Source organism: Siniperca chuatsi, linkage group LG13 (assembly GCF_020085105.1).
Source record: "Siniperca chuatsi isolate FFG_IHB_CAS linkage group LG13, ASM2008510v1, whole genome shotgun sequence".
In the NCBI taxonomy this organism is placed as follows: Eukaryota; Metazoa; Chordata; class Actinopteri; order Centrarchiformes; family Sinipercidae; genus Siniperca; species Siniperca chuatsi.
Genome location: NC_058054.1, coordinates 22,918,503 through 22,933,751, shown reverse-complemented (window position 1 = coordinate 22,933,751; position 15,249 = coordinate 22,918,503). Strand labels below are relative to the sequence as shown.

At 42.2% G+C, this 15,249-nt stretch overlaps 1 protein-coding gene across 1 annotated transcript in view; it reads right to left on the bottom strand.

Moving 5' to 3' along the window:
* Positions 1-4,577: 4,577 nt before the first annotated feature.
* Positions 4,578-15,249, bottom strand: part of LOC122886503 — a 132,805-nt gene continuing 122,133 nt past the window's right edge. The window contains 3 exon segments of the mRNA XM_044218798.1: positions 4,578-10,540; positions 11,666-12,155; positions 13,374-13,581. Of these exon segments, the coding sequence (XP_044074733.1) occupies positions 9,449-10,540; positions 11,666-12,155; positions 13,374-13,581 (1,790 nt within the window). The 3' untranslated portion in view covers positions 4,578-9,448.

The window sequence follows — 15,249 nt, the reverse complement described above, 5'->3', positions numbered from 1 at the left end:
ACACTTTGTACAAACTCATACTGTGCATCCAATTATTGTAAATCTAAAATCTAGTGGAGATCCCAAAGTTCCTAAAGAAACCACCCTTTATCTTTCTTTTATTTCTTTTTTTAAATGTTTTATTTGTATTTTATTTTCCCCTCTTTCTTCTCTCTCTTCCCTCTATAACCTTACACACACAATTCCTATACACACACATAGACCTACTCATGTGCACAGTACAATAAGAAAATCTAAATGTGAAATCCACTCAGGAACCTCCTGTTACTTAATTACTTAAGCTCATCTGTATTTCTATCCCTCCCTTTTTTCTTTTTTTGTTTGGTTGTTGTCATTGTTTCTCTGTATTGCCATGTCATGTCTCATATATGTTAATCACTTGTCCTGCACTATTAATAAACACACATAAAAAAAAACTTATGTGATGTTTGGATCCCAAATGTTGTATGTTGTAAATATTTAAAATATTTAGGATGAATTACACATGTACACATGTGAATGATGGTAGTGTAGCATAGTGAGTAATGATATACAGAGATTCATTGACTACAGAGGCTCACAAAAAGCAAAGGAAAACCATTAAGTCAGCAAAAACAAAAATGAGTACAGGTTCTGTAATAAGCACAATCCCAATAATAGATACTTAATAGTAACACAAGTGATGGGCAGCATTTACATCACCACCTAGAGGTCACAACTCTAGGAAACCCTATTTCCCGGCCAACATTATTAAAGCCTCTGAGCATAAATCAGTCAAGATAAAAGGAAAAAGGAATTATAGGCAGAAAATAAAGACAATAATGTGGAAATAAAATATCAAGACAGAAGTTGGATACAATGGACAAAAAAAGCAAAATATGTAGCCCTTACACCAAACCACAGCTTCAATTTCTACCATAATTTTTTTTTATTTTAATTAAACAAATTAGAATTCAAATTCAGTGTTGTCTATATGTTGTGTTAAAACTTCATACTGTACCTGCACTAAATAAATCAAGTCTTTTCTTGACATATTCTTTACTGTTCATTACTGTTGTACTAAAGACAATATATTTCAAGCTAAACCAGCACTGTGTGCACTCAGATGGACAGATATGGTTTATTTGGCAAGGGTCTAGTGCTGCGTAGAAAAACTCAGTCAGATGACAAGGGAATTCTTAATGGTCACACACACTGTTTGAGTGTCTGTTGGTATTTAATAATGGGGCAGTCGACCAGACACTGGCTCTGCCTTTTCTGCAGCCCTCAGCTGTTAACAATTCTCCATGATCTATGTAGGACAATAGGAGGCACAGCTGATGAGAATAAATCCCCATGAACATTTCACTAAAGGCAATAACACCCCCTCAACTTATTATTCCACTCACATCACTGAACAATTAACCAATCTGACACAAAGGGCTAATGAACGTACTTAACTCTCTCTCTCTCTGTGTCTGTGTGTCTGTAATTGGTTATCATGTTCTCTTTTTCTCTTTGTCTCTAATGATCAGCTGTGTAAATAGAGTCTGTCATCACACACACACACACACACACACACACACATCTACAGACTTTTCTCCTGAGTCTTGAGCCGCCACAAAAACATTACCGCAGATATGATCACCCTGCTTGGAGCAGTCGACCAGCTCAGCTCCCAGGAAACCGCGCGGAGCAGATAAATAAAACGAAGGTCCAAACACTATCTCCTGCCCTCACAGTTTAGAAATATTCCGCGGCCATGTGTATCTGTATGTTCTCTGCAAATAAAGCAGCAGCTGGACAGCTAAACAAATAACATATTCTGCCGGGGAAAATGCAGTCTCACTTAGGCCAGGCTTCCTGTCACAGGATTAGGTCCTGGGCTAGTTCAACTTGCCTGGTTCCCCTCAGGCAAAACTCTCGACTCCTCAGCTCATTGCTTCCACTAAGAGGACTGCAGAGGGATTTTGATGGTTTCTGATAGGAGAACTAACTACAATAGAGCTCCAGCGAGCAAAGACATCAGTGACTGAAGGAATTGAAAATTAGTGAACAAAAGTCAGTTTCCTGCTTTCATTTTTAAGAACAGCATGCATATTTGAATTGTGCTGGAGCATAATTGTTTTATTTACCACCCAATCCCTGCACACAGAAGCTAAATAGTGTGCTGTAGTATGTAAATGTGGATAAGAGAGGGAGCATTGGGCTGCATGCTTAGCAGTGTCTTTGAATGATTACTGTCTGGTATTAGGCAAATGCTCTACGCTTATGGAAGCATGATAAGGGATTATGTCGCCTCAAGTAACACCATGTCACCAGAAAGCAAGACAAGAAGCAATTCCAATGAAGATTTCTGACTAATAATGCCCCCTTTAACCCCCCTCCTCCCTCCCACTGAGCCCCAGTTTGCCAACAATGCAGAAACAAGAATGCATGCTCACCAACACACACCTCACACGTGTTGCATCATTCCAGTGTCCGCCATCAACCAGCAGGCCACTTTAATTATCCACCTCCTCCATCCATTCCACCTGCCTCTGAAAGTGTAAATACCTCTTGTGTAATTTACCCTGAAGTACCCATTCACTAATTACCCCCTCTAATCCTTCCCCCCACCTTGCCGAAACCAACTCCTGCTCCAGGTCTCCCCCTGTTACACTATGGATTCCCTGTCGGCTTGCTATGGGGAGATCGAAGTCTAATTAAGATTGTTAATGAAGATTTAATTTTCCACTTCAAATGAGCCAGTGAGCGTCCCGAGCGAAACGCATGAGCGAGAGAGCATGAGAAGAAAGAAAGGAGAAAGACAAGAGGAGATGAGGAAGAGGAATGGGCCGCTATAAAAGCCATAGGGACAGGGGGGAGCTAAAAGTTACTTCGGAGGTTGTTAGATGTTTAACTACAGGGCAGGAAGTGTTCACGTCCACAAAGTTACACTCGCCTTGAGTTCCACCGCTGTTGAAATTCACCTCATTCCCTTACACTTTCCTTGTGTTTGGAAGCTGCCTTTAAAGCCTATATGTACTTGAAATGCAAAGATGCACAGGCACAAGCGCAGACATGCACACAGAAACACACACACACACACACACACACACACACACACACACTCAGAAACTCACTGTGCTAAATAGCCAGAGGGATTCTGTGTGTCAGTAAGGTTCAAACAGAATGAGGAATCTCCATGTACTTGAATTCACACACACAAACAGACACGCACGCACACACACACCAAACTGTGTGTCATGTGATGCAATCCTGCAGCACATAAAGCGTGTACGTAGCTCTCCACTACAGTGTACAGTTAGTCATTCCCAGGTGTACGGCAGACAGAGCCCATTTTATCTCCAGCTCTGTCATTATACTATGATCAATTATGCATGCTGTAATTATTGACAGTGCCATGACAGCACATCTCACCTAGAATGCTGCATTGCGGTGTTGATGCTTGAGGCAGACTGATAAACGTACATATAGGAGTCGTAAATCGATAAGAATGTTGTGTTGGTTATAAGTTGATGTGTTTTATCAGTTTGTTGGCGGAGGGCAGGTGGGGGAGGGGAGGGGAGGGATGGGGAGGGGGTTAAAGCAAGTCAAATCTGTTTTGCCTCCAACTGACTTCACATCCTCTTTAGATACAGGATGTTGCCTCCGTAGGGGGCAAGTCAGCCCCATGAATCTCATAATTATGGGAATGCACAGGCACGCAAGAGATGGCAAGGCCGTTTTTCTTCAGCACTCTGCAGAATCAGCTCTAACCCAATCACAAATACAGTTTTATGTAATGCAACAAACTTGCATATTAACTGCTAATATGGTTCTCTCTTTCCCTTCCCTCTCCCTCTGTTTCTCTCCCTCTCCTGACTCGAGGCGGGTATTATCATTGTAATCAAGCGGAGACCCAGCTAACACGATCATTCTCTAAACCATCATGTAGAAATAATCCCCTCCTTCATATTTGATTATTGTAATAAATCTTTTTAACCAGCTATTCAGTCACACAGCAATGGCGCACATCTCCCCGATCCATCATTCAGCCAGGACGAAGGCTGCAGAATACAGGAGAGCTGCAAGGGTTGGTAAAGGGGCCTTGTATTATTTGGTCGCAGCTGTCAGGTCTGCTCTATTTGCTGCTGCGCTGGAGTTCAAAATGTCCTCTTTTTTTGCCCGCGTACAAACAGAGAACTCTCCCCCTCCGTCTGAAAGCGTGATTGCTGCAGAACTCTCCGTCTGTCCTCTATTACTGACCTCACATCCCCCCATCGGGCTGTTTCAGACCAGACAAGGTGTTCCTTCATCCTGCAGTTAGACACACACATGCACACACACACACTGTCTGAGGTTTGGAAATTTCAAGGGGCCAATTTAACGAGGCACACCCACCTACTCACAACAAGACACATGCTCACAAGGTGTGCACACATTTGTATGCACTGCACAGCACATCTCTCAATCGCTCTCTCCCTCTGTCTCTTTCTCTTGCAGACACACACACACACACATACACACACACACACACACACACAAACAAAAGGCACACGCAAGCAGCAGAAGTCTGATTATCCAGAAATTCGGGAGACTGTAGAAAGGAGCACAGAGCAGGTCTGACTCATCTCTTTGAAATAGTTCCTTTTTTATTCAAATTTACAAAAAGAAAAAGTACAACAGAAATAAATACACTTTGTTCAGCACGCAATTGTGGAATTGTATCAACATCGTGCGGGAGCAATGAAGTCACTGGGGGGCACAGAACCAATGGGGTCTATCTGTTTGGGGTCAAGAGGACTCTTGAGGCCAGATGTCATGACCTTCACCCTGCACCCTTAAGCTATATATCAACATTTCTAGATGCTAAGATACCTGCTCTTATCCTTTGAGAGTGACTTCACTATCCTCAGTATATAGAGTTGTTCTTTGACAGAGGACTTGACAAATGGCCTGACAGGACCACTTTAGTCTGCCATTGTGGGTTGGTGCATCTAAGCTATTTTAAAGACTGAAAAAGAGCTGTGGAGTGCTACAGATACCGCAGGCTTTTATTCTATTTAAAACAACTGATTCAACTAATCACGCTTTTGATTGAACCAATTTGCCGGGCTCAGGAGGTGGGATAATCAGCTCTGTCAAGTGGTTTAGTCAGCGCAGCACTCCACAACTCCGAAATAAGACAAATCAGGAGAATCATCACTTTGATTTTGACCAATCAGCCAGAGCAGAACTTTGAATTAGACCGATCAGCAGAGATGAAACACCTGGAGCCAATCAAGACTGTGGAATAAACCATGTAATTAGAATGGCAAGAAAGGTCACTTACTGGTATACCATGCTAATTGCTTTTGCAATGGCTGCCCCAGAATTGGCAATACTGTTATGAAAATGAGGATAGTTTTTTGTTTGTTGAGAGACAGAGAGACTAAGAAAGTTGGCACATTCCACATAAATGCTAAGGAAAACATTGGCCAGATGATGCGTTGGCAAATCAACACATTAGTGCTCTTTACAACAATACTTATTCTCATAACAAAATGGTTCCAAGTTCTTTGGCAGTCATTTTAGGTGTACCAGTGAAATTATCATTCAAGATATCACTTCACTCTGCCCATTCTAAATTATTTGGCATTTCACTCCAATATTGATGAGGTTTAAAGGATAATTCTGGTTCATAACAACTTGTTTTTGTAGTTTTGACCATCATTTCTATCAGTTATGATAATGTTGTACACACCTGACTAATCAGATAGGGCAAGAAAGACAAGGGGTCAGACAACCTGTTAGGTTGTGAAAAGAGTCAGTATTTAGCAAGATTATCTAAACCAGTTTATGGAACTCAGTTTACACTTGTCTTTTCAAGGGTCTGAACACCTGAAGCTGTTTGGTAATTGCCAAAAATGAAGAAGAAGAACATCTGCACTTTAAGTTTACTTACAACATTAACAGCTTAGCTAGCTAGTTAACAACTCTCCAAAGCTAACACAAACTCATGGATGAATTGTGTTTATGGACTACGAGCGAGACAAAAGTTTGATCATCTTCATGGGGTCCCATTCACGCTGCTCCCTCAACCAACAATGTTCTCTCACCCACATACTTTAATGTGACAGAGAGAACAATGGCTAATATCAGGCTAATATCAGTGTCACAGGACAGATCCTGTAGAGGCAACTTCCACAGACTGACTGAGGAGTAAAAATCACCTATGCGTTTTAGAGGCTCTGGATGTAATTACACCTTTTCAACAACTAATGCGGAGCAATCGGATTTCAGTTCATGCATTTACACTTAGCTGTTGTGTAAATGGGATCAAAATGTTTGTAATAATCCCTCATTGCCTAGAAATGGCAAGTACGGTGGACCAAATTTGAACCAGGAAGCTGGTCTGTAAACCTTGATAGATTTTTACAACAGACAGTTTCAGTAATATTCTGTTTAAGACCTGTAAGCTTGTGTTTCTTGCCCCAATGGATTTCCCTTAAAGCAATGTTTCCCAGTCCCAGATCTCAGCAATTAACTTGCAGAGTACAATGTTATTATTACTGATAGAAATAATGGCAAAAACTATGAAAATAAGACCCAAGTTGTAATAAACCAGAATTATCCTTTAAACTTGGCGCACAGTATATTACTGTAAATGTCTAATAGCCCATATACCTTCACTTTGGATTACACTGACGTTTAGGTAGCTTTAGGGTGTTGAGCTATTGTTGACAGCCACAATTAATTAGAACTCCTCTGAGGTTCTGCACCCCCCACTCTTCTCCATTTATTGTGCAGTATTTGTACATTGGTCCTGATACCATCCAGTCTGCACAGTAGCACAGTATGGACAAGTCTGTGGCTCAGGTAAAGGGTACAGAGGTGTATATGGGTTTCATTTCGGTCAGTGTGAAGTCCTGACTTCCTGATTGGTTAAGTAAGTGTTGACAGTAGCAGACCTTGACAGCAAGATTATGGTGGACCAAACTGGTGGACACTAGCAAAGCTGGCAGCTTGACTTATGTGGGTGGCTTTACAGTGAACCAGTGATAAACGGTGACATTTCTGCAATGGCACACCAAAGATGTCGACATTCAGGTTAGGGTATGTGGCAAAATTCCCCTCTGGACTCAGATAACTCTGTAAAGCCTTTGTCAGGAAAATTCAACAAATATTAGTCATTATTATCATTCCACAAAATTAGAGAATTCACTTGACTTTAGATATATGTAGTGGTCAAGGTAAAGCAAAATGCAATATTAATACGGTCATTGAATTGCCTGAAATGCATGAATGATGAAATTTGACGGACAGTCACTTTCCCATACTCACATTAAAAATCTTACTCTTAAATGTACACTTAATTATATTTCTAGATAATAACTGTAACTGTCTATAAAACTTTGATTCATATCTCTCAGGCAGTGCAACACTAATGACAGAGTTGTCCTTGAAACATATTACAAATTCCATTTCAGTGTTATTATTCTACTTTTGCAGAACAACAAACCAGATTTTAGGGAAAATATTGTTGGTTTTTTTTTTGTTGTTGTATGCCTATTAGGGGAATTTCTCCTCACTCCATTGGATTTTCATCAAATTGGTTCCTCGCTGGGACAGGCTACTTCTGAGGCTTCCTGTAACTAATATTTTGCACAACAACCTTCTGCCAGAGGCCACATATATAATTGAACCCTTGGCTTGTCCATCTCAGACGAGCACTACCACAAAACAAACCCAAACCTGTTCACTTACTACGTAGATGTTGAATACATGGTGTTATTTTCAGTCCAGGAGGCTGTTACGTCCAGCTCAGTTAATCCATTTCTAATCTACAGTACATACAGATAGTCCCAACAGTGCTCCATTTGGACATGTAAGTCCTGTTTTAGATTTTTTTAAACTTATTTTTCATTTTATATACTCTCTTTTAGCAATAATATTCAGCAGTATTTACATTTGAAATGCTTTTACATACAGTCAGACATTGTATCTTTTTGTTTAATTGACATCTTATAAAACAACTGGAATCTTTGACATTATTCATAATCTATTATTGAACATCACACAGTATAAAAGTGCATTCCAGCTGAAAACTCCAGCTCATTTGCATCCTGACCTTTAACAAGAACAAAAAGCCTGTCACGGGAGTCTCTGTGGTGTTGTTCCCCTATAATTTCATTACAGAGATCTATGGGAATTTTCATTTGGGCAGTATGAGTGTTCAAAGTGGAATTGATTGCCTTTTTAGGTTTTTTGTTGTTTTCAAAAATCATGCATACTTTGTCCTCAAGACGTGTCAAGTGAGACTACAGGGGGGGATACGCATAAAAAATAGGAGACTTCTTCCATAAAAACATTTAAGAGATCAATAATAGAGTCATTACTCCATATAGTAGATTGTGGATGGTTTTGCTTTTATAATTTACTGTAGTACAATCAAAGCCTTATGGTGTTCATCAGTTCTTTTGTGTCTGTGTGTTTGTGTGTGAATCTTTGTAAACATATCAACACTCAACTACAAAAAGCTGGAGGGATGAGAGGGGTCGGGGAGTGGGGGATCGCATCCCTAAATCATTTAAATTTTTCACAATGTCTGTTTTCCTTGTGGGCTGAGAGGAGGGAGAATCTTTTGCAGGATTTAAATGATTCATCATTTTCATTTGGAATGAAGTAGTGAGCTGAATAATTCACTTTTCTGCCACTGCAGATGGAATAAAAAGTAACATTTTTCTGTACAATCGTCTCACTTTCCCGACCATTTCTCTCTCTATACATCTATCCCCCGTCCCGTTCACTTTATATTCAAATATATATTTTATCCCCTGTGTGTTATCCTAGTTTCTAAACTTCTTTGTTATATGTTTACTCTTGTCCCGAAAACTAATGTTGCAGCTCATGTATCATCAGTCATCAGTCTCATCTTTAAATTGTCTCTGGGTATCATTATTTCTCCCTGCCACTCTTGCTCCGTCTGTGTTAAATATGCACACATATACAAGTGCCTACATGCACTCTTTCTTGCACATCCTTGTTCTCTCACAGACTTCGCTCACACACAAACACACATGCAGACACAAAGTGCAGACCAACACACGCAAGGAGAAACGTCTTCCTTCTTGTTTCCTGCTGTTTCTCATTCCATACGTGAGAGTTGAATTAAATCGAGTCTTGGATGTTTGGGTTGTTTTTCTTTGTCCAAAGCGTTTAACAAATTGTTGCTGCCCCGAGCAGAAGCAGCCTCTGCATTGTCTCAGTATCTGTGCTCAACCATATCAGCGTTTCAACACTTATTGCTTTAAATTACATCAATCACTCCCTCCCCTGCCCTCGCATTCTCCATCCTCCCTAGGCTCATTTTTCTCTGTCTCTTTTTATTACTTTGCCTCTTCATCTTTCTCGCCTTTAACTTCTCTTCACATTATTCTAGCTCTGGTTGTCTTTTCATCATCCTCCTATTCCCTCCCTTCCTCTCTTACCCCCTTTGCCCCTATTTGTTTCATTGTATCCTTCCTCAGTCTTTGCCCTCTTCTCCAGCCTGCGCTCCTCCCTCTTTTTTCTCTTTCTTCTCTGGATCTTCTTTCTTTTCCTTCTCCTTTTTGGCACCATCTTCAACTTTTTCCTTCTCTTCCCTCTCTTTCTCCCTTTCTTTGAAGAGTTGGGCTAATTTCTGGAACTGGGGACCCCACTCTTCCAGCCCTGCCCCCCACTCCTCCTTCTCTGCATCCTTCTCTCCTTCACTCTCGAGGGAGCTGAGGGATCCAGCCCGGGACCCTGTGCCCTCCAGGCCGTACACCTGCACAGAGTCGTACGGTGGCTGTGATGGGTCAAAAGTGACCTGGGCAAGACGCAGACGTAGGAACTCGCCCACCCTCAGTGCCAAGGAGGGACCCCCAGGCCCTGGTGCTCCTCTCACAGCCTCCATTCCTGGAACCCAACCGGCCCCAAAGCCCATCACCCCGCCGTATGCTCCTCGAGGCTGCCCTGGGAAGGGAAAAATCTGGGGGGTCATATCCCTTCTGCCCAAAACATACCCCCCCAGACCCACCCGATCACGCCAGTCCCCAATAAAGCCAGCTGCTTCTGGGTAGACAGATGATATCCCTCCGCCCTCCCTGTCTGGCCTCGCTACCACAAAGTTGCTCCCCATCTCCAGTCCTCCTCTCCCCAAGCTGCCGGGGTAGTCCCTCTGTCCAGACACCTCCCCCTGCAGGACAGTGGCGTAGTTGCGTCCACTGGCAGGTTGCTGTTGTCCATCTGTGGAGGTGCCCCCATTTCCACCTCCACTTCCCCCTCCTCCTCCTCCTCCTCCACTGCCTCCTCCTCCTCCTCCTCCTCCTCCTCCTCCTCCTCCGCTTGAGTCAGATTCAGCCTGGCCAGAGCTCGTGCGTTTTGGGGACAAGCCGGCGCGGGAGGCCCTGCGTCCCGCCATGGGGAGGGTAGCCGAGTCGCACACCCAGCCTCCTGCACCGTGACCCTGGCCCATCATGGAGCCAGATCGGGTCATGACGAGGTTGTGTTCTCTGGGTAATGTCTCCGACTGCACCTGGAGGGAACGTAGGCGAGCACGAGTGGTTTCAGTTCGGGGCTGGGGTAGGGTGTGGTACTGTTAGGTTTGGTTACAGTAACACAAAATGGGATGAAGGATAATTCAATAAGAGGCATAATGAAAGCAGGGAGATGGGGGAGTGTGATGACATAGTGCCCAAATGGGGGAAAAGCAGGAGATGGTGATGATAAAAATATGATTGAGACGAGGAGAGACAGACATTGAGTAGAACAGAGTGGAAGAAAAGCAGAGTTGGAAGAAGCCTTAGATATTAATTGACACTAAAATGAACTAACACTGCACTGTGAGAGGAAGATGGAGAGGGAAGTGATTGAGAGATAAAATATTTGAAAATTAAATAAAGGAAGGGCCAGAGAGCCTTGCAATGGCCTAATAAATAAAACAAAACATAGAAAAGATAATGAACAGCAGGATATAAATGTCCTGATCTGTCTGAATCATCATCTTCTCCCAGCATTGTCCTGGACATTTCTGCTACAGTGCAGAGATTAAAAATATTATAGTGTTGCAATCACTGTAATAATATAGTATATGAGGTTGAATGCAAACTTAATAATTATTTTATATTTGCTTAATTACTTTCTTATTTACTTGTTTGCTTATTTAATTGAATAATTAAGTCATCCATTTATCTTTAATGCTTCCCCCAATGCAGCCATCTATCATTAATCAAGTCATTTATTCAATTTTAATTAATTATTCAATGCAACATCTATCACTTTTTCTCCTTCCTGAAACATTTAGCCAACCTTCCATCCATCCATCCATCCATCCATGTATTAAAGAATCCATTCAGTTGCCAGTTTCACACCAAACGTGCAAGTATGCATCATTTGCACAATGTATATTGAAGGACGTCATTACCAAAAGCATAAAACAGCTAACTTGGATTTTCTAATCTGGCATCCTCCATCATCTCTCTGAAGACCGGATCGAAGAGTAGAATTACATAACTCCTTGAATTTGAAGTGCACAAAATTAAGTTTTCTATTTTTCTTGAGAGCAAAATTGGATCCACCATAACTTCTGCCTCCTATCAATGCCAGAATGGCATAGGACGTTCGTCATGGAGGTCAGCATATTTAGGATAAAATCAGATCAGCTGAACTAGGATCCCAAATTGCGCATTTGGTGTGAAAGTGGAGTCACTGTAATCCTTACCCAGTCCACATCTTGACTGTGGTTCCCTTTGTCCTCACTGCTTCCCTCTGTACAGTTGCTTGCAGTTCCTGTCCCTCCTCCTCTCTCCTGGCTGTCACTGGTCCTCGGCGTTCCTCCATCCGACGTGCTCACCCCACTTTGGGGTGCGGTCCCGTCACGGCTTCCCGTGCGGCTCCCCGTTCGGCTTCCTGTGCTGTGGTCCGTGGGAGCTATGTACACCGCCCCAGACTCCATGGGCCCTACCATGGCCCCCTGGTTCTGGATGACCAGAGAGTGGTCTGGCTGGCCTCCAGGAAAGCGGTATCCCAGCTCTGCCAGGCCTGGTTCAAATGTCCCCCCTGGTGTGCGGCGGAGAACGGGTAAGGTGTGGCTGCTGTAACAGAGGCGACCATAGAGAGGTCCTCCTGGTCCTGAGTAGTTGTGATCCACACCCGGATTTTGAGCCCAGCTATAGGTGCGAGTTTTGTCTTGGCCACGATGGGCGTAACGTCTGTAAGACACGATTCAAAGTCTCCATTTAACTTAGTCAGGTAAATTGGGTCATTTTTGTGTCATTTTTTACTTTATTTGACACTGAACAATACAGAGTGACAGGAAATAAAGGTCTCTGGTGTGAATCAGAATCTTAACTTGCTGGCCCACCAGGACACACACAATATTTTTGAGACCATGGTTTGTGGTTTTGTACCATGTAGCATGATATGCACATTGTAGGGTATTTATGTTTATTTGTCCACCTTGGGAAATAATATTCAAGTGGGCAAAATAACAGTAAAGGGGTACTCCAATTAAATAGTCAAAATTGATGCAGCCGAGGCCAAGATAGCCTGACTTTTGGCCCGTAGTATGAAGACCAAATTACACTAAATATAATATTAAAAATGTGGAGTCTCAGAGCCCAATCCAAGATAACCCTGAAGACATCATCAGGGTTACTTTCCCAGACTTGAGAAAGCTCCCCCCAGAGCCACAGAACACATTATAGAGCTGCTACTACTTCCAATGACAAATAAACAGAAATTCATGTGCAAATTTGGTCTCTGTAAGAGCTTACCAGTGCAATACAACAGAACCACAAAGTACAGCTTTAAAGTTATCATAAAGTTTAACTATCCATTCCTCTGTGTCAACAAAAATGAAACATTAAAATCTTCACAAAGGTAGTATTTATTGCAGGGATATTGCAATGGATTGCATTAGATATAAAAGGTTTTTCATGTTGTTGTGTCCACCTCCATAAATTGCGAGAAGCAATTTTCGATAAACTAAAAGCAGCCTTTGTACTTGTTTATGGCCTCCCCATATGGCTTGCATGAATTCATCGGAGCTAATTATTAGTCCAAAGGCAATAACAATGTTTCACAGAAACATCAAAGTGGGTGAAAACAACTCTCTGATGTAGCAGAACATAAACGAGCTCTAACAAAATGAGCACAACAAAGTGGTCTCTGAGGAATGCAAAGCTTGATAGCCTTCTGTCTCAGCACTTTGATCGGTGACTGATTATGACCTGGGAGTTACGGCTTGATCAGTTACTTAGGTTGATCAATTAAGTGCTGGATTGAGATAAAGCTATTACTCTGAAGAGATAAATTTGTTTCTTTCCTCACTTCCTTTTAGCGCGTAATAAGAGGCCAGCTATGAGGTTTGATGTAATTAAACAAGTGTTACATATGTATGACCACAAACGCACCCTCTGCCTACTTACACATTCCTGCTGTCCAGTGTGCGATAGCCATGTGAGCGAGAGCTGTGCGGGGCACTCTGGAGTGCGGCAATGTCAAAGGCAGCGGTGTCGGCCTCGCCCCCGCCCTCATCATCATACGTTATGATGTTCTCACGTACGTCGTCCTCCTCCAGCGGTGACAGGGAGTCGCGCTTCTGACGGCGCAACGACAATGAAAGGGCACTCACAGCTACAGAGGGGTGGCAGCGGGAATAAAGGATATTGAGGAATAGGAGAGAAATTGGAAAAAGAATGATGAACAAGGGGGAAGGGGGCAGAAGTCACAGGGGAAATAAAGGGAGGGAGGAAGAGGAGAGAGTGAGAAAATTTCAGGCAGACAAAGAGGTGAGACACAGAGGCACAACAAATACAGAAGAAGCCTTGGGTTAAAGGGCTGGTATATCATTTCAGCAGGCTGCATGCCTCCACTGTGTAATTGACTTTGAGCTGCGGCCAGGCAAATGGACGCTTTATTCTCCCATGACTCCACGACTCTTATTCCGTATTCCCAGAGCAGAGAGCTACATTTGACCCAGGGCTGAGAACCAGGCTGGCTCTTCGACAGTTGTCCAACAAGGCTACCTGGAAAGAATGGTTTGATCTGCTATAGTCGTGCCCTGTTTGACAAGAATTATTGTTAAACTCAAATGTTTATCATGTATATAATTAATATTAGGAATACTTGCATGAAGACTCTGGGTCTTCGTGGGTTTGGGCCCAATCAGAAACGACCTGCGGAAAACCTACCTCAACATGACTTGCATAAATTCTTTTTTTTTTTTAAAAGACACCTGAGAACAGTCAAAACAGATTTTCACAACACCCCAAAATTTGAAATTTGCAGCAATTTTTCAATCAACGGGTCTTTGATTTGACACAGAAGTTAACAAAAGCAGGATTCTCATTTCTAGTCGACCACCGTGGATTTTGTCAGCTGTAGCTAGAAAAGGAAAAGTTCATGGGTTGGTTGAAAACTCCACCTCCAGCTGACTATTTAATGTTTCCAACTGATTCATTCTAAAGCGAGAACCCTGTAAAAAGGATTTAGATATAGCAAGACAGAGCCACTATTATTACTCTAAACCAGGGCTATTCAATCACAAATTCAGTTGGGTCAGATTTTAATACCAGGAAATGTAGATGGGCCAGACATTTTCAGCAGCCTATTTAAAACTTTTTTTTTTTTTGTTTTTGGTAATGATAAATTTTAAACAAATGCAAATTAATGTAATAAAAATAAAATAGCAGGCGTTTGGAAATGGCGGTAAAATAAACAAATACTTGCCAGTCCAGGCATGGTTTTCATTGTCAAATTTATGTTTCAGGGTTGACAGAGACATATTTTCAGTAGAGCACTTCCCTACTTGTGACTTTCAATAGCCAGATGTTTTGAAAAGCTACTAAGCGTGGTCGGAACTCACATGAGAAAACGTTGATTTGTGAAAGATATGACTGGCTGTCAACAGAGATAAGAAGGAAACGAGATGGCTCACTCGTTAGCTACTTCCATACACAATATATGCTATATATACTCGGAGGTTGCTTCCACCAATTGAATAGGCCTGCTCTAAACTATGATATACTAGCATCTTGGCTCCCAATCGGTGGAAGTTTGCGGCGTAAGAGCAGATGCATACTGTTTCCATTTGTTACATTTTTGCTCTTGTGTTTTTGGTTTTGGAAAGGCTACAAAATGCCTCCAAACTCTTGAGATACTGAGTGTTCTCTTATTAGAGCTCCATGCAAACTGTTAGAAGAAGAAAAAAGGAGAAATCCAAACCTTGACAGACCTACTGTTCTTAGTTACACGCACGGCCTAGTTACAGCCTTAATATTGTTGGAGGATGCATTATTTGAT